This window comes from Podarcis erhardii, assembly GCF_964252035.2.
Source record: "Podarcis erhardii genome assembly, chromosome: 13".
Lineage (NCBI taxonomy): Eukaryota > Metazoa > Chordata > Lepidosauria > Squamata > Lacertidae > Podarcis > Podarcis erhardii.
In genome coordinates, this window is record NC_138502.1 from 50,330,572 (window position 1) to 50,350,686 (window position 20,115).

General features: G+C 41.4%; 1 protein-coding gene across 9 annotated transcripts in view; it reads right to left on the bottom strand.

Moving 5' to 3' along the window:
• Positions 1-10,673: 10,673 nt before the first annotated feature.
• The window catches only part of COBL (cordon-bleu WH2 repeat protein), a 105,451-nt gene continuing 96,009 nt past the window's right edge, over positions 10,674-20,115 (bottom strand). For all 9 annotated transcript variants that reach the window (XM_081836246.1, XM_081836251.1, XM_081836244.1 and 6 more), the window contains 4 exons: positions 17,273-19,260; positions 16,490-16,609; positions 13,755-14,006; positions 10,674-11,931 (listed from right to left, as the gene is read on the bottom strand). In XM_081836246.1, the coding sequence (XP_081692372.1) occupies positions 11,914-11,931; positions 13,755-14,006; positions 16,490-16,609; positions 17,273-19,260 (2,378 nt within the window). In that variant the 3' untranslated portion in view covers positions 10,674-11,913. The remainder of the gene's footprint in view (positions 11,932-13,754; positions 14,007-16,489; positions 16,610-17,272; positions 19,261-20,115) is intronic.

Sequence of the window (20,115 nt, forward strand, 5' to 3'; positions counted from 1 at the left end):
AGCAACTTTCCCAGGAGTTGTGCTGGTGCCAGGCTATTGCATCTTAGGCAAGGCTAACTACTTGCACCCGCCGCCCCTCAAAATGGCTAACTTCAATTTAAAAAATAAATAAATGGATTTCTTGTAGAAAAAATGCACAAAACTTGAAACTGCTAAATTTATCTCAAATTGCAATACTAGGTAATACAGCAATCTTTGGTTATATTTATCAAATACAAATTAAAGTTTTTTAGCACACAAATAATTCTGAATAATATTGTTAATTGTGATGTTAAAATTTAAGTCTCTTGAAAGTTTCAATTTCAGGCACATCATAACCTCTCTTTGTGTGCCTTTTGCTTTGCAAAGTTTATCACCAGTTCCTTCAGCTCAAGTGGCGATGCTTCTTCCAGTCTTTTGAACCTGTTTCTTCTAGGGCTGGTTCAACATTTTTTAGCTGAACAACTTACAGCAAAAACAAACACAGGAGGTGGACTTGGAGCAGTCGTTTTCCATTCTTGTCGTATACCCTTCAGATCCAAGACTACTGATAGTTGACGCGTCTGCTGATAACCCACTTACTACCTTCAAAGCAAATGATATCGGAGAAAGGGAACTGCAGTCTGGAGAAGGCAAGTTGAGAGGAAGGAGTAGGAAGTTCTCAAGCCATAAGACTCTTGCTTTGTAACCTATCTTAATAATATCCAATATTATGAAAATGATATACAGGTGGTACATGACACCAGTCAAGCTTGCAAAAATATATCACTTGCCCGATAATAAATGTTGGAAATGTAAAGAAAATGAAGGTACATTCTTCCACCTTTGGTGGACGTGCCCAAGGATTAAGGCTTTCTGGGAGATGATTTATAACGAAATGAAAAAGGTACTTAAATATACTTTCTTGAAAAAAAACAGAGGCCTTTCTCCTGGGCATGGTCGGCCAATTGGTGCCAAAGAAGGACAGAACTTTCTTTATGTATGCAACAACAGCAGCAAGAATACTCATCGCGAAGTACTGGAAGACACAAGATCTACCCACCCGGGAAGAATGGCAGATGAAGGTGATGGAGTACATGGAACTGGCGGAAATGACTGGCAGAATCCTAGACCAGGGAGAAGAGTCGGTAGAAGAAGATTGGAAGAAATTTAAAGTCTATTTACAGAAACACTGTAAAATTAAGGAATGTTAGAGGGAGGTTGGAATGAAGCTAAGTGGTTTTAGCAATAAGGTGGTTAAGGGGTATGTAAAAATGGATTGTTAACATGTAAAAATGCAAAGCTATAATATATTACGATAAAGTATCAAGATAAATGCAAAAAGGGTAAGGACTTGCTGAAACAACATTTGAACTAGAATACAAAAGAGGGAGGTGTGAGGAGGTCAGGGAAATAAGTAAAAGAAAGATAAGATATGGAAAGATTGAAATGTTTTTAATTGTTTTGTATTTTTTACTTTTTCTGTATTTTGTATTTTTTGTTTTCTTTTTCTTCTTTCATTTTCGTAATTCTTTTGAAACTTTAATAAATATTATTATAAAAAAATAATAATATCCAGATATGCTCCAGTAGACATGAGGGGAAGATTCCATATATTGGCCCAAATGCAGGGACTGGGGGGAAATATGCCGAGATTAGAGGTGCAAAACTCCTACCCTGCTGGCAATCTGTTTTCTTATTCTGGGCCAGAGGGGCAAGTAAAGCAGTTGCAGAACACACAGAGCTGGCTGTGGAAGGGACAGTGTACAAAACGATTTCTACAACTCCCCAGAGGAGGAGGAGACATGTGGTGGTGACTCCTTACTGAGGGGGACAGAGGTAGCAATGTCAGATGTCCCATTTTAAGCTGGATTGACAGACGCCTTCTGATCCCAATTCTGGATGTCCCGTTTTGAGTCCCGTGCTCTGTCTGCACCAGAGCAGAGGACCAAAAGACGGGCGCTTTTTGGTTCTGTGCTGTGGCACAAGTCAGTTGGCTCAAACCGGAGTGTGGGACCAAAAAACAGAAGGGAAACCCTGTGTGTCGCCATTTTTCTTTCTCCTTCCATCACAGCACTTCTGGAAGTATGTCTGCGACAGTGAAGGAGGAGGCAGAGGCTGGTCCCTGCGGCATCTCCCAACAACTGGCACAGCTGATGCTACAGAGGATGACAATGAACAAAGGTAGGAGCGAGGACTTGGTAGTGCAGAATTCAGTGACCAGGTTGCTCAGCGGGACAAGATGGTTTGAGCATATTAACCTGATCCTGTTCTGACTGCACTGGCTGCCAATTAGCTTCCAGGCCCAATTCAATGTGCTCATTTTGACCTATAAAGCCTTAAATGGCTCAGGACCACCATACCTTAAGGACCACCTCTTTCCATATGAACCAACCCGGACCCTGAGATCATCTTCTGAGGCCCAGAGGGTGACAACACGAGAACGGGGCCTTTTCTGCAGTGGCTCCCCATTTGGTGAATTCTCTCCCCAGGGATGTTCGCCTGGTGCCTTCATTACACACCTTTAGGTGCCAGGCGAAAACGTTCCTCTTCAACCTGGCCTTGGGCTGATTAACATCCTATACCCTTTTAAATGTGTTTGTGGGAGGAAGTTTATTGTTTTGTTTTGTTTCTGTTCTTGTTTTTATTATTTGTGTTTTTATCTTGTATTTTTACGCTGTGAACCGCCCTGACATCTACAGATGGACAGTGTTATACAATTTTAATAAATAATAAAATAATAATAATAATAGCCTCCAACCAACTCTATGGTCTTCTCTACTTCATATATATATATATCTCCTAATTCTAATATATGAAGGGCTTTTTTTCAGTCAGAACTTGCAAGAACTCAGTTCCGGCACCTCTCACATTGGTGCCATTGCCGTTATATGAGAACAAGGAAGCGTTGTACCTCTTTTTCTAGAAAAATATTGCTGAATATATGAATTACTTAAAAATGATAAAATCTGACAAAACATTAAGTAAAATCTTACCAGCAATTTTTAAGATATTAGAAAAACTAATCTGTATCAAGCTTCCCCTTAGAGGTCAGTTCTGTGTCCTTCTGAGGTCAGCACCCAAGATGGCAGCCTATGAGGAAAGGCCTTTGGGACTTTTTAAGTTAGAAAGAAAGCAAATAAGAGGTGATGTGATAGAAATTTACAAAATTATGCATGGCATGGAGAGAATGGATGTTTATAACATGACAGAGCGGGCCTTAATTCTGAGTAAACATGAATAGGCTTTGGCTGTACGTTTTCCTATTGAACTATGGCAACGAAAGAGAAAGATTTATGAGTGAAGCAGTTCCGCCATTGTCCTCTGCCCCACATAGGGCAACAATATTAATTTTTAAAACTATTTATTAAGAGGTCTAGCTTGTCCATCCAAGAGGCTCAAGGTGGGGCTAAGATGTCTCCCGTGTCCTTACCACCACCTTTTCATGGGAACTCTGTTAAAAGAAAGTAAAGACACAAGACTAATGCTAATAATATTAATATTTTTAAAAGTAATGAGCAGCAATGCTACTTTGTTTTTGTTCAGGCAGTTGAGTGGGGTTTTGTGATGATGCAACGCATTGGCCTGAACAATGAAAATGTTGGTTTGATTCTATAGTACAGTGGTGCCTCGCAAGACGAAAAGAATCCGTTCCGCGAGTCTCTTCGTCTAGCGGTTTTTTCATCTTGCGAAGCAAGCCCATAGACGGCTTAGCGGATTAGCGCTATTAGCAGTTTAGCGGCTTTTAGCAGCTTTTAGCAGCTTTTAGCAGCTTAGCGGATAAGCGGATAAGCAGCTTAGCAGCTTAGAAAAAGGGGGGGGGGGGAGGAAAAAAACCCCGCAGGAACTCGCAAGAGATTTTCGTCTTGCGAAGCAAGCCCATAGGAAATTTGTTTTGCGAAGCGCCTCCAAAACAGAAACTCTTTCGTCTAGCGAGTTTTTCGTCTTGCGAGGCATTCGTCTTGCGGGGCACCACTGTACATAGTCTGGATTTCTCTCTGTTACAGGAGGTGGGTACTGTGGAACCTGAGCACAAATGACTTTGCAGTGTTCCCCAGGGCCAATAACGTTACCCTGCTCTTGGCTAGAAAACCAGCCGGAAGGCAGCAGAGTAAATTCCTCAGAGCCACTGCATCTGAAGGGCCTCAGCTCAATTTCTGCTTAGTCAATGGCTGCTTCAGGAAGGTCTCTCCTGCCCCTTAGTTTTAGCAGCCTAGAATCCAAATGTTAATGCTTAGAAATACATTTTTCTAAATTAACAAAAGGTCTCTAGTGGCTCACAACCTGTATGCTCATGTTTCTCATACAGTCATACCTTGGGTTACAGCCACTTCAGGTTGTGTTTTTCGGGTTGCAGACTGCCAAAACCCAGAAGTACCAGAACGGGTTACTTCCGGGTTTCGGCAGTCGCACATGCGCAGAAGCACCAAATCGCAACCCGCGTGTGCGCAGACGCGGGTTGCGAATGCTGCAGGTTGCAAACGTGCATTCTGCACGGATCACATTCACAACCCAAGCGTCCACTGTACATTACATAAGGATAAAAAACAGTAAGTTATTGCGAATGGTCAAAAACAGTTGCACAAACACATGAGAATCCTTCTCCAGAGAAGCGGACATGGAGCAATGGCTCCAAACTACAAGAAAGAAGATTCCACCTAAACATTAGGAAGAACTTCCTGACAATAAGAGCTGTTCGACAGTGGAATTTGCTGCCCAGGAGTGTGGTGGAGTCTCCTTCTTTGGAGGTCTTTAAGCAGAGGCTTGACAACCATATGTCAGGAGTGCTCTGATGGTGTTTCCTGCTTGGCAGGGGGTTGGACTCGATGGCCCTTGGGGTCTCTTCCAACTCTATGATTCTGTGATTCTAACCTTTAAATAGGGTTGCCATATCTTGAAGAGCAAAAAAACGAGGACGGCTGAAGCTGCTGCCAGCCTGAGCCAGGGAAAGAGGCGCAGGGGCGCGCAGGGCCACCACCGCCACGTCCGCATGCCTCTTTTCCTGGCTCAGGCTGGCAGCGGCCGCGGTGTGCAGAACAGCCTGCGCCCACCCCGGCATTGCATGCATATCCCACCTTGGCTTATGACACTGTACAGTCCTCCCAATTTCTTCCTCACAGCATCCCTGTGAAGTAGATTAGACTAAGAGATAGAAACGGACCAAAATTCAGCCCACAAGCTTCATGTTTAAGGGGGTGGGATTTGACTCTGATCTCTCCAGCTCCAATCAAACATTGCACCTCAGAATGAACACCTTGTTAGGATATAGTTCCGTTCCACCTTAAAAGGGAACAGGCATGACTGTTGTGTGTCACATGCCTGTTTACTTCCAGCACTTGCTGGGAACTTCCGTTTGTATATAGCTTTTGCATTCCTGCTGTTTTGCTGGACACGAAGGGAAGCAGACATGTTTTTTCCTTTGTTCCTGAACTATGCTAAATAAATGCTGTAAACATGCTTACACATTTCTCTGTCCACCACTTCTGCTTTGAGAAGATTTATTCACTCTGCTGATAGAGCATGCACGGGTCTCTAAACGTATCTGAGGCTCGTGTCACTGATTGATGCTGTTCCAAGGGAGACTGGTGATTGTCCAGCTGCCGGCCGGTGGCTGGAGCCAGCTGGGGGCCTGCCTGATGCCCCCATCTCTCTGGCAGTATCCCAACACACCTTTGGGGAACTCTTCCCCTCCTCGCCCTTACAAACTCACTCTGAAACTTTGCAGCTAGACTGATATAAAGTTTATTTACACATGTGTACAACCTGAGCCTAGATGGAGGCAGTTTAGAGCATTTACACCTCAAGAGGGTCCTATTCCTTCCATTGAGGCAGCCTCAGATTCAAAGAGACTCCAGACACTGTGTTTGAACCTCTCCGCACTATAAAGCAGACCAATTGTAGAATTATAAGTTTATCTATTTTTCATTTTTGAGTCAATCACATTTACAGTATCAGGTTTTTTCTTTGGTAGCATTGCTCAGCAGCAGCCTCATTAGAGGAGATGAAGCTCTTTTTGTGGTTGCTTTAATTAGGTTTTGATAGTACATTTTGAATTTATTTGATTATTATGTGAGAAGGCACAGAAGAAACCTGGCAAGACAAAAGGACATTTGTGTTTGGGTGGGTGCATACATTATTTACAATTTGGAATGGCTGAGCAATTGCCTTGAATACTGATAGCTCACCACTTTAAAGTGGCTCTATCTTTTTTTCCTCCTTTAGCTTAGCCTGAGACAAGATAAAGGATTACAAATAATTTTATATGTATGACTTAGTGCAAATTAGAGGAAAGCCAGTGTAAATGATGATGTAGCAGGATTAACCCTTCATGCATCAAATTGCTCTGCAAACCAGGTGGTTACTGGCAGAGCAGCTCATTCCTCCCCTCCCCCCCCATACAGCTTCAAGGTCACAAAGCTTGGTGGGAGAATAACAGACTTGCTCTTTTGGAAATCATTGCTATTTGTAGAATCTTATTTCCATTGCAATGCAGCGGCCATCAGGTGAATCAAACCTCTCTCTCACAGACATGATGACTTCTGAACCACTTTATGTAAGGATCATATAGATAAGGATACAACTCCAAGGATAAAAATCATTTTTGTAAGCATGTCATTATGTGGTTCTGCCCGGTGATGGCTGCTATGCGTGTGGTTTAAGGCTGCTTTTAGCTTGTGCTGAGAGGGAGGTGGGTCTATCACCTTTGGACATTGGTGAAAGGAGTCACATGGTAAATAGGACGTGTGATGGTGCAAAAGGGCCCCAAAGGACCTCACAAAACCCAGCAATATTCTTAAGGAATCATAAATGATTATTTTTTACATACATGATTGTTATGTACTCATCTTGGTTATATTCTCCAACAAAAACATGACAGGTCTAAATATTCCAATCAGGGAAACCCATAATGGGAATGTCCTTTACTTGTTAATATTTTTAATAAAAGTTTTCCATAATACAGTAAGATATAGAAAATGTAATGGAAATGAATGGAAATACAAATTGAATAGTGTCCTTTCTCAAAGGTAGTTCTTAACCCTTACCACTTGCAAAAGGTAGCAGCTCCTCCCAGCTCTCACCTGGGATCTCTCCTCTCACCCTCAACCACCAACATTTCCAGGTCCCTCCACCAACCATTTACTTACAATCTCTGAAGACAGACCCCAAGCAGAGGACACCAAGGAAGAAATGAAGGGGTGGGGGAGAAAAGAGAAAGAAGCAAGAAGGAAGGAAGGGAAGGGGATAAAAAGAGAAAGGAAACGGAAACAGTAACGAAAAATTGAGCCAACAGCAAGACAGACCGTCGGCCATTTCCTCCTCTGGAAGTTCCATAATGGGAATTTCCCAGAGGCTAAGACATGCACTGACCTAGTGATGTCACTGCGCATGTGTTATGTCATATCGACTTTCTGCTGCCTTTGCCATGGAGATCCCCAGTAGTCTCTCTTTCTCCATCTACTGTTTAAGATCAGAGTGGCGATGTAAAGGCTCTTCTACAGCTGCTCTGCTGCATTTTTTTCTTTATCACTTTTTTTTGAATGAGAACGAAAGCTTTCCAAAGTGTGGAACTGTGTAGATGTTTCTGGAAATCCTGGGTTGCTGTATACATTTATACATGCTGCTGTCCATGGAGCAGAGCGAGTGGAAGTAAGATTTGCTTTGCTCTGTGTGTGCTGTCTCTTGCATGTGTTTTGGACATATGTCTCGATATAAGGTATAAGCAGTAAGTTGAAATATGATGTAATGATAAATTTAAGCAGTAAAAATAAAATACTAGCAATGATGTAATATGAAAGGTGCACACTTACATTTACCTTATCTCATATTACATTATTGCTAGTATTTTATATTTTTTCTTGCTGCATTATGTGAAGTAAGTAACTTTCATTCTAGTGGTGTTATGAAGTGTAAAAATAACTCATAGACTGAGAGGCACATGACTAAATTGCCAAATGTCACCAGGGGTTTTCTTTACAACCAAAAGGGAAAACGTTACTATGAGAAGTTTGCCATTAATGATGGGTGCAAAAAATGGCAAGAGGAAAGTGGACCACAAATCTTGTACCCAAATCTTGTACAGTGCTGCTTGTGAAGAATCAAAATGGCAAAATGCAGCTGACACTGACACTGACTAAGCAAATTATCATTTTTAAGACACTGGCAATATACCAACAACTGTTGTGGAAATGGCCCATTTTAGGCAAAAAACAACTTGCTAGAGGCTTTCTGAAAGCTACTATGAAATGACAACAAAATGTGCAGCCAAAATTGTTATTTGCTGTGCTACACTCCCTCTTTCCACAAAATTTACTGTAAACCTTTACTTTTGGGAAAGGATGCGGATCTTTAATTACCGGAAAAAAGCACTCAAGAATCAAAGGCAAACATTAAAACACGTAAAGTTTAAGAAATATGGTCTGCACTGTTGATATTATGTTGGATGCTTCAGCATGAAAAGAAGAAAACTATTGGAGACAGGTCCTTAAACGTATTGCCAGTGTGACCCTGACCTTTGCCACGCAGGACAAGAGCATTTAGAGACCATGCAGAAACTGCTTCAGTTGAGGGAGGGAACATGGACATTTTTTAATCAGTCACTCAATTGCTCTCAAAACCTCTGATTGAGGATGTTTATTGTAAACCAGGAGGAACAGTCAAGTACTTGCATCATGGTGCTGAGCCAAAGGTGGACTGTTCCGGAAGCTTTGCTAATGCCGTCTTGGTAGTCAAGATAACCTCACAATTAAGTATTGCACTTGGGCAAAAAAAATGAGAGGCACAAATACAAGATGGGTGACACCTGGCTTGAGAGCAGTACATGTGAAAAGGATCTAGGAGTCTTGGTTGACCACAAACTTGACATGAGCCAACAGTGTGACGCGGCAGCTAAAAAAGCCAATGCAATTCTGGGCTGCATCAATAGGAGTATAGCATCTAGATCAAGGGAAGTAATAGTGCCACTGTATTCTGCTCTGGTCAGACCTCACCTGGAGTACTGTGTCCAGTTCTGGGCACCACAGTTCAAGAAGGACACGGACAAACTGGAACGTGTCCAGAGGAGGGCAACCAAAATGGTCAAAGGCCTGGAAACGATGCCTTATGAAGAACGGCTAAGGGAACTGGGCATGTTTAGCCTGGAGAAAAGGAGGTTAAGGGGTGATATGATAGCCATGTTCAAATATATAAAAGGATGTCACATAGAGGAGGGAGAAAGGTTGTTTTCTGCTGCTCCAGAGAAGCGGACACGGAGCAATGGATCCAAACTACAAGAAAGAAGATTCCACCTAAACATTAGGAAGAACCTCCTGACAGTAAGAGCTGTTCGACAGTGGAATTTGCTGCCAAGGAGTGTGGTGGAGTCTCCTTCTTTGGAGGTCTTTAAGCAGAGGCTTGACAACCATATGTCAGGAGTGCTCTGATGGTGTTTCCTGCTTGGCAGGGGGTTGGACTCGATGGCCCTTGTGGTCTCTTCCAACTCTTCTATGATTCTATAATTATAGAATCATAGAAGGGATCCCAAGGGTCATCTAGTCCAACCCTGTGCAATGCAGGCATTTCAGTTAAAGCATCCATGACAAGATGGCCATCCATCCTCTGCTTAAAACCTCCAAGGAAGGAGAGTCCACAACCTTCCAACTACACGGCCCTCAGGATCCCTCCAATCAAGATTGGAGATAAAAGTATAGTTTTAAAGAGATATAAAGGTGGTATCACAAGCAAATATTTTGTCACACTTGTTTATTTTATTCTGCCGGCACCGCTGATCAAAAAGGTTCTTGCATCATGGTACAAAACGGTTAAACCTTTTTACCCGGCGTGACAGTGAGAGGAACTGGCACACCACAATCAACACTGCTTCTTTCGTAGCACCTTTAATTCTGTAAAAAAGAAAGTATTATTATACCTTGCCAGCCTCATTTGTACAAAACTGAGATACGTATGACACATAAAACTTGTGTTTCTTTTATTTGTGGCACTAAATTCAATTAGTATTTTACGTTATATAATATGTAGCCACAGGATTGCAGATGGCTAGCAGTACACTTTGAAAGGTTAGCAACATTACACAGTGCCTTTAAAAATCATTTTGGACTACGTCCAGTGCTGTAATTATTATTAAACCAAAAACATGTATTAAGGTGCATTTTAAAAACTCTTACAACATACAATAAATGTGTAAAACCCAGACAATAATAATTTTTATGCTAATTTTCTTATAAGAAAATATTTTCAAAATATGTACATCATCTATGAAAGTAGCTTAATTTGATTAAAAACATGCCATTTAAAAATGTTTGGGGCTTAACTGATGAGAAATCAGGCTTGATATGTGAGATGAGCATAAGCCCATTGAAGAGGCTGGAATCCTGACCCACTAGCAGCAGTTTTGGAAACAAATTATAGCCAGTAGTTCCCAGGAAGCAGTATTAATAGCACTTTTAATTGCACTTTGACGTGGGGCACATCTACTGGAAAGACCCACTAAAATAAATGGGATCTGTGCAAGATAAGAATAAGAATAAAGTAATGATAATCTTGTACGGCTCCCTTAGGGTGAAGGGTGGGTGGGATACACAACAAAATACAATATTAATAACAGTTCAAAACAACTACAAAGATAAGGTGGGTCTTAAAAATATACACATCAAGTGTCAAATGCCAGGATAGAGCGCTGTTGCCTTCAACATTTGCCAGTAGCTGTGCAGAGAACGTGCCCTCTGCTGGGCTGCTACCTCTCCTTGGGGCTCAGCATATCTGCAGATGTTAGTACAGTGGTACCTCGGGTTACATACACTTCAGGTTACAGACTCCGCTAACCCAGAAATAGTACCTCGGTTTAAGAACTTTGCTTCAGGATGTGAACAGAAATCGCGCGACGGCAGCGATTTAGCATTAGCTAAAGTGGTGCTTCAGGTTAAGAACAGTTTCAGTTTAAGAACAGACCTCTGGAATGAATTAAGTACGTAACCAGAGGTACCACTGAATTATGTACTTTAGGTAAAGGTAAAGGTACCCCTGACTGTTAGGTCCAGTCGCGGACGACTCTGGGGTTGCGGCGCCCATCTCGCTTTACTGGCCGAGGGAGCCGTTGTTTGTCCACAGACAGTTTTTCCGAATCATGTGGCCAGCATGACTAAGCTGCTTCAGGTGAGCCAGCAGCGCATGGAAACGCCGTTTACCTTCCCGCCGGAGCGGTACCTATTTATCGACTTGCACTTTGACGTGCTTTCGAACTGCTAGGTTGGCAGGAGTGGGAACCGAGCAACGGGAGCTCACCCCGTCACGGGGATTCAAACTGCCGACCTTCTGATCAGCAAGTCCTAGGCTAAGTGGTTTAGACCACAGCGCCACCCGCGTCCCATTATGTACTTTATATCCCCTTAAATAGCCTGTCAAATGGATCCCTAGTGATCTCTGAATCTCTAGTGATAACTAGCTTGGTCAAAACGTTGTGGATAATCAATCTTGCTTGATTGTAACAAGCAGTGACTTCAGCATGTGGTAATTTGAACCACTGAGTTTCTGTCATAATCCCTCCATCCCATTTTAACAGATCTATAGTCTGTATACTCTGAGGTTTTAAACTGCTTTTGTTTTAAAAAAGAAATTAACTAAATGGTCCAGAACAGCTACGTATTTTTAACTGTGAACAAGCAAAAATATGTTGGTGCTGAGTACACACAGCAAAAAGTGTTTGCCAGCTAATTAACCTGCCATTGAGAATAGTTTTATTGGCACGGTTTGACTATTTGGGGGCAAGGGACCCACAAATCCTTGGCACAGAAGCTGTGTAGCAACCTGTGAACCAAATAAAAAATAGAGAGAAACACAGAAAATGCAGCTTATTTTTGGCCTGTAAACTTCTTGGAATCCTTTTGCCGTGGGTGTCCATTCAAACCAGTAAGAAATGCATGAGAAATTTCATACGAAATGGATGACTGGAGCATTTAGTATTCAAACAAGCAGAGGGACCTGAAATAAAATAAATATATATTATAGTTTATATTTTCAGTCTCAAAAATGACATTATTATGTTAACCTATCTTTGTATGTCTAGTTGTTAGACTCTGTGTTTCTTGGCCAGGGAGGGCGGGATACAAATAAATAATAATAATAATAATAATAATAATAATAATAATTATTATTATTATTATTATTATTATTATTATTATTATACACCCTCATATTTATTAAAAATTGCATACACCCCAATTTGAAGCAAGCTTAAATGTGGCCTCAATTTCACGCACAAATTGTTATCTGTCGCATTTGATCGCATTTTTCCTTGCTAAAATATTGAACAGAAGCACAACAAATGTACTTAATTAGGAAATCTGATTTAAAATTATTTCTCTCTCTCTTCAGTAACTCCATCTCCTTCCACGCCCATTTCTATTGTTCAGTATGGACTCTTTTACCATCTGGCAACTAAACATGAAGGATTTTAAATATTGCAGTAAATAAATAAGGGTGGTATTCATTCAAGTTCTACTCAGAATAGACCTATTGAAATTAATGAACCTAACTTAGCCATGTTCATTAACTTCAATGGGTCTACTCAGAAATAAACTTAGTTGAATACCATCCTATATACAATCAAACTTTCCATGGGTAAGGAGCACCTTTATAGAAGAACAGAGCAGGAAGTGAATTTTTAGTTTAGTTTATTATGTTTATTTATCTCTTCATACACCCAGAAGTGTACTGAAGTGATGTATAATAATAAAATATGAAATATATAAACAATTTCATTGATCAATGCAAATACTGTTTTCCCCCTGTTGTCCATACCTCACCAATAACAGCATTATCTCCCCGTGACCTTTGACGTCATGGTTTGTACAGCGTTGTTGTTTACAGAAATACAATAGGCTTTGAAAGCTACAGATTTCTTCTCCAATGACTAATGATTTTCTGTGGTTTGTACTGTCTCACGAAATGGCTTGAAAGCTGTAACATTTCGTTTATAACTTTTGTGGGTTTGTTTTCCTTTAGAGGGCAAGCAGATAAGTTTACGTATTTGCATGCTTGTGGTAAGATCCGAGGTGGGGAAATTCCATCTGCATTTGCAAACGCACCCGTGATCACTTTCTGGGGCGCTGACCCTGGCCTTCATCGGGAGTGGCTCCTGGGGCCTGGTGTGAGCCAACTGAGACCAGTGACTATACTTCTATGGAATAACAATGCCGTGTAAATGGCCAATTACCAAGAAAATTCAACATGAACATATTAAGCTCTGAAATAGGAAGCTTTCCCCAAAATGAGGAGATTGGGGAAAAGGAAGCTGAAAGGCAAAGTCAAAAGGGTCAAATCGCTCTAAAAATCACTGGGAATAGCATCTGGTGCACAGCTGCACGGCAGGCACCAGTGTTTAAGTTGGCCCTAAGATTTGGACCACAAAGGGGAGTCTTCCTGTGACAGAAGGAGAACAGAAGGCCCAAAGTCTTACCAGTTATGGTATGCAATTTGTAAGAGTTGCTTCTAATCGATATGAGAATACTGTCTGTATGAAAGCCTAATTTTATTGTCCCATAAGACCTAACACAGGATGCTCCAGATTTTCTGAGGAGCCACACTAAGTTGCATGACAAACACTCACAGAAATCATGTAATAGGTCATTTAGCCTGCTTTATGACCCTAGGCTACCTTCATTTCACAGAAATCTCAATTATTTCACTTCAACTCCTTTCCTACTTGTGCCAAACAAGCACACCTGCTTCCCTATCTTGCATTCAACCACAGGCCCCAAACCATGACTCCTCCTGCTCATATTCCGCCTTAGAAAGATGCTTACCTTTCTCAAACGCGCTGCCCCAGTTCCCGAGCGGATTGCTTCCATTAGCGCCTGCCTTGCATCCTCTGGGCTGTCTGTTCTTGGGCTTGCAACGTACCTAGGTGTTTTCATTGTCACCTGAGGTGGTGGAGGAGGCGGCGGTGGTGGCAGCAGCTGATTCCCCCGTTGCTCTGTTGTAGAGGCCTCTCTGTTTTGCAAGGCTGCTTCTGCTTTTTGGAAACTCTGCAGCTCTTCAGAAGCAGATGAAGAGATCTACCATGGAGAAAAATGAAGTTGGGGGGAGGTTATAGTAGGCTTAATGGAACAATGATACTGGGTGCATATTGTTAACACACCTCCCCAGTCTCCAAGCAGTGTGAGATTCCACCCAGGGTCCACGTTTCCTTTTGGGAATGAGGCACAGTGGAGACGGGGGTGTCTTTAGGATATATGGTTTATTTACAGATATATACAACCTGAGCCTACTATGGAGGGTTTCAGAGCATCAACACCCCAAGAGGTTCTTGCTTAAGGTTACCAGGTGTCCCCGTTTCCCAGGGACAGTCCCCAGATTTGCAAATAAGCTCCCATACAAAATCTATTGAAGTTGAAAAGTGTACCCAGATTCATTGAAAAAAATCTGGTAACCTTATTCTTGCTTCTCCCACAGCCACAGCCTGGGATTCAATAAAAAATCAGCCATGGCTTTCTCTCTGCCTTTTCAGCCTGTGGCTTTTCATCTCACAGCAAACCCTGCACTCAAACTCCAGCTTTGTCTAAGAGCTGGAGGAGGGATCCTACCCATTTGTCGTCTGTCACAGAACCCCTCTCTTTTGCTCTCTTAATGGCCCATCACCTTTCCTTTGTTTTCTTAATACCCAACACCTGAACACAGGAAGCTAGCCTGGCTTGTGTTTTAACACTTGCTGTATCCATGGCTTTGAAGGGTCTGGCATGCAAAAACTCATAATGATATTTTAATCTCTTCCCTTCTGGACAATTTTGCCTTATTCCATAGATGTAAACCTTATGAGAGCTCTAATTTCCCTAGTAAATCACAGAATTGTAGAGTTGGAAGGGACTTCCAAGCATCATCTAGTCTAATTCCCTGCAATGCAGGAACATCCGTTCCCCTCTCACATCATTTAAATGAACTGATGATTAAGATTTGGCCTTGAGGCAGGCTCAGAAATTCAATCCTGATTTATTTGTTTGAACTGTGGGATCCTGGAATTTATTTTGGCACATAAGGGAAAAATGTTGCCAGTTGGCCACTAAGTTAGGTTGGAAATGACAACAAGGAGTTTGGAATTATCATGATTTATTAGCCTTCCCCGGAAGCATTATCAGAAACTAGTAACGGTGATAATTACTCTGTGCCTTCAAAATTTGCTTGATTTTTTTTTTATCTCAAAAAAGTATCATTTGAAGCCTATTTTAAAAGGGAAAAAGGACTACACAAATCAATGAGGGATTCTTCCAGAATAATTAGCTTTTTAAAGTGCATACGCCTGCATTTCACTCTCAAACTGCAGTCAAGCAAATTAAAAATTAAATATTCACGCAATGGTTGACAGAAGCCTAAGTATTGAGTTCTTCCTCAGTTTATAATTGCTAGATGCCATATCTGGGCAGCTCTATTTCCTATACTGCAAAGGCAGAGTGCAGGAACTGTTGAAGTTTCAGACCACTCTCAGGTGCCAACCATAGATGACTTCCTCTCAGCAGCTATAGGACAATCATCTCATACGAACAGAACAAAGGAACGTAAGTGATTACTTTTTACCACATTAGACCACTTGCACATCTAGCCTCGTGTTGCACACTCGGACTGAGTGCAGCTATCCAGTCTCAGCTAGAGGTTGTTCATGTATTCTACCACAGAGCTAAGGTCCCATCCCTCAAAAACATTTAGATTGATTTTTAAGTAAATAAATGTTTATTATCAGCTGCTTCAGGTACAACTCTGTCAGTGAATCATAAGTGATACATTCTGCTAGGAACGTACATGGCTCCCGGTACGTTTCCGAGCACAATTAAAAGTGTTGGTGCTGACCTTTAAAGCCCTAAACGGCCTCAGCCCAGTATACCTGAAGGAGCGTCTCTACCCCCATTGTTCTGCCCGGACACTGAGGTCCAGCGCCGAGGGCCTTCTGGTGGTTCCCTCACTGTGAGAAGCAAAGCTACAAGGAACCAGGCAGAGGGCCTTCTCGGTAGTGGAACGCCCTCCCATCAGATGTCAAAGAGATAAACAACTCCCTGACATTTAGAAGACATCTGAAGGCAGCCCTATTTAGGGAAGCTTTTAATGTTTCATAGACTACAGTGGTGCCTCGCAAGATGAAATTAATCCGTTCCGTGAGTCTCTTCGTCTTGCGGTTTTTTCGTCTTGCGAAGCACGGCTATTAACGGCTTAGCGGCTATTAGCGGCTTAGCAGCTATTAGCGGCTTAGCGGCTATTAACGGCTTAGCGGCTATTAATGGCTTAGCGGCTTAGTGGCTTTAAGAAAAAGGAAACAAACTCGCAAGAACTCGCAAGAGTGGCTGGGGAAACCCAGCCAGATGGGTGGGATATAAATAATAAATGATGATGATGATGATGATGATGATGATGATGACATGTCTACTCTGGCTTATTTTTTTACTTACGGTTTGCTAATTGAAGCAGAGCTTGATCTATAGCATTTCCAGGACAGGGATGACATAGTGCAAAGGATGAACAAGCTACTGAAAAGATGCAAGGTCTCTGTTCTTACCTTTCTCAACTTTGAGGCTCCACTGTGACCTCTAATGGCTGCCAGAAGGGCAGAGCGCTCATTCTCTTGTTCTGCGAACAGTGGCTTCTTCTGAGGTCCATTCGCCATGCTGGGTGAAATCTAGCATGTGACAAAACAGATATAAACAATTTATTTCTACCTAGTTAGGAAGCAAGGTAATTTGAGCATCCGCAATGTCACTCAGTTGGAAGTTGGCTTACCTGACTTGGGCCTTTATCCAGCCTGAGTACATTGAAAATTAAATGGGATTTGTAGGAGTAGGCCTTATTTATCAGAGATGGAAAAATCAATCTTGCCATCTGGATTATGTTCAACTAGACCTTATTACTTTTAATGAGTACAGTATTAGTCTTATACTATATGCCATTCATAATTAGCTTCAATAGACACTTCTGCACTTTCTTGCTAAAGAAGCAAAAAGCACACAGTGCAGAAGTGATAGCAGCCTGGTTCAGTATCTTGCCACTATATATTTTTTAAAAAATAGAAACAACAATTGTTATAAAACAGACTGGTACCTGCTAAGGTTGAAAGGCAGGGCTCACTATTTAATAATAATAATAATAATAATAATAATAATAATAATAATAATAATATATTTCCAACCCAGCCCATCCAGCTGGGTTTTCTCAGCCCCTCTTCTTTTAAGAAGTCTAAGAGCTGTTCCTGATGTTACAAGAAACTTCATGCATCCAGTAAGAGGCATTTCCTATAACATCCAGATATGCTCTCAGCTAAGTTTTTTTGGTTTTGTTTTTTTACCTTTCGGAGATTTTCTCTTCCTCCTGCATTCTGGATGGCTTCCATTAAAGCACTGTGTAGAGATGTATCTTTTGGAAGTGGCTTCTGGATGACTGGCTTAAACTTCTTCTTTGGCCCAAAAACTTTATCATCACCTCCCACATCAGACTCTACCCTTTTGCTTTCACATGCACTGCCAAGTTTTTCATCTTTTTCTGCAACTACATGATTAACAATAGTTGTTCCATCTAACTCTGATGGTCTACTGTTGATAGGATGCCCATCGGCTGACTTCCCAGAAGAGCTGGAAGTGGTGGAAGATGATAAATTGTTGGATGAACAAAGGAAGAAAGGACAGTTAGCCTCATCTGTTTGCTCCCTCCTTTGATTAAATATAGAAGGTGTCTCTCTAACAACTACATTTTCTATTGAACCCCATCTGGGCTTCTCTCCTGTGAGACCACCATCTTTAGAAGATATTGTGGCAAATGGCTCCCTGTAGCAATGAGTGCTATTTCTTATCTTGGAATGAGCACCAAGTGGTAGAGTGTTGGATGCATTTTGGCTGCAACTGAAGATTTCTACGTAGGATTTTTTTGTTTCTGCTGGCTGCATTTCTACTGGGCAGGTTTTGGCCAAAATAATGCATCTTTTGGGAAGTGGTTCTGTTTCAGTTTTTCCCACTTCTCCATCCCTCATCTCTTCTACTTTGTCATGCCTTTCTTGGCTGGTTTTAAACTGGAGTGGATCGATGCATTTTGCAATGGCAGAGGCTACATAATGGCTTGATGTTCTTCTTTGGGGCTTCTGAAATGGGAGCTCCATCTTATCTGTCTTGACCACTGGAGTTGTTAGCATTTTAACCGAAGACGGTGTGGCAGAAATGAGTGGCTTCCCCCCGCAAGGCCCAACATTATTGTCAACTGTCCTGGAACCAGCTAGTGGTGCTGTTGCTGCCTTCAGACTTGCAAGGGAGTCAGACTTTGTTTCCCCTATTTTACTGAGAGGTTTGAAATTGGTGATGACTGCTGGCTTGGTGGGAAAGCCTACTGGGGACTCCCCCAATGGTGTTTTCAGAGAATTTGATCTCCAGTATGCTTTGGCTCTCCCAATGAGAGTTTCCTCTGGTTCACTTGAAGTCGTATTTACTGTGACCTTTTTTATAATACCAGCATTTGGAGCCACCATGTTGCCCAATTCATCTATTTTAATGGCACCAGTAGAAAGGGAGGCATCTCTGTCAAAATATTTCACTTCAGGTTTGGGAGGTACAACTTTAAAGGTGGTCAGACCTATTTTAGGTTCATAGTTTGTGATTCCATTGCGAACACGGTAACACCATAAAGATGGGGTAGAGATACTTTGCTGCTCATCTGGGTCTTTTGTTGATGCATATCTGAATTCCAATTCAGATTTTATTTTGCTTGGAAGTCCTTCCTTGGTACTATCCTCTTTCAATTGTTTTACTTTCTCCTTTGTTCTATTTCTTTCACTCATAACAGTAAAGTTGGAAGAAATCACTTTGGGTCTTTCAGACTCAGTACCATTTTTTGTGAGGATTTCCGGGGACACATCCTTCATGTTCGTTTTTTCACAGGAAGGTGTGTGTGTCTCCGATATATATATCTGCTCTTTCTCAGATTGGCGTCCAAACTCTTCTTCAGGTGACTGTTGTTGTAATAAGCTCTTGGATAAATTGGAGGATATACCATCCACAGATCCCTTGCTCAAAGAACCAGCATTATTATTTTCATTAGTAAGCTTCCCTGGGATAATGGGATCAGCTGAAATATGTTCATTAGCCCCTGACTCAGAAAACAAAGGTTCTCCTTCCTCTCTAGTGGGGTGGATTATAATGTCAGTTTCGGGAATTTCATCTATTATCGTCACTGGCACAGGAACTGGAACATCTTGGGCAGTCTCAGCGTCCCGTGAAAAAGGGAGGGGTGAGCCATTCGTCTCACTAGATACAGATCCGATTTCAGAATCATCCTGCATACTCTCCATGGCTGCAAAGAATACCAACAACATCTTTCAAAACTATGAACCATGACATTATCCCAAAATATTATCACAATCAGGGGATAATAAACCAAGGGGTTTTAACAGCAGCACCCCTTATATTACAAACTCCAGCTGCAGTAGCTGCTTCAGATGCAGTGTAGAGGGTTGTGGTTAGAAAATAAATATAATAAAATAATAAAATCTCCACTGGGTGTGTTGAGTTGGTTGTATGATATGAACACATCCATAATCTTGTAAGAACTTTTTAATTTATACACATTCATGCTAAACATTTGCCAGTATGTCTTCTGCTTACTGTGCAGTGTATCCCAGAAAATGGAGCTACACTGATATCTAGTTAATCATGAAAATGTACTCTGAGAATGTGCCAGCTACACAGTTTACATTACTGGGTATAAAACAGAGAACATAGTCCTCATGAAAGCAAATTGTGTGTATTATGCATTTGCACATTATGTTTTCCCAAATATCAACACAAAGGAAATTACTGATAATAATTTATAAACTGGAAAATATAGCATTCCCCAAGCAGGCCGTGAGACACATTTGTGAGAAGCTATTAGAGAAAATTCCACTTGTCTGAAACATATAAAATACTGAATATCTATCCTAGTAACTGAATAGGAATGATACTGTAGTGCTTTTCCCCCAGCTCTGTATAATATATATATTTTTGCAATCACCAGATAAAATAAGGAAAAGTATGCTCTGTCCCATCAATGCTGTAGATAACTAAATTTGTTTTTAAAACAGCAACAATCTGCTGAACTGAATTTCTTCAGCACATAGTTCCATGAAAAGTATGATAACAGAAAATTTGTGTAGCCAGTACTACTGGA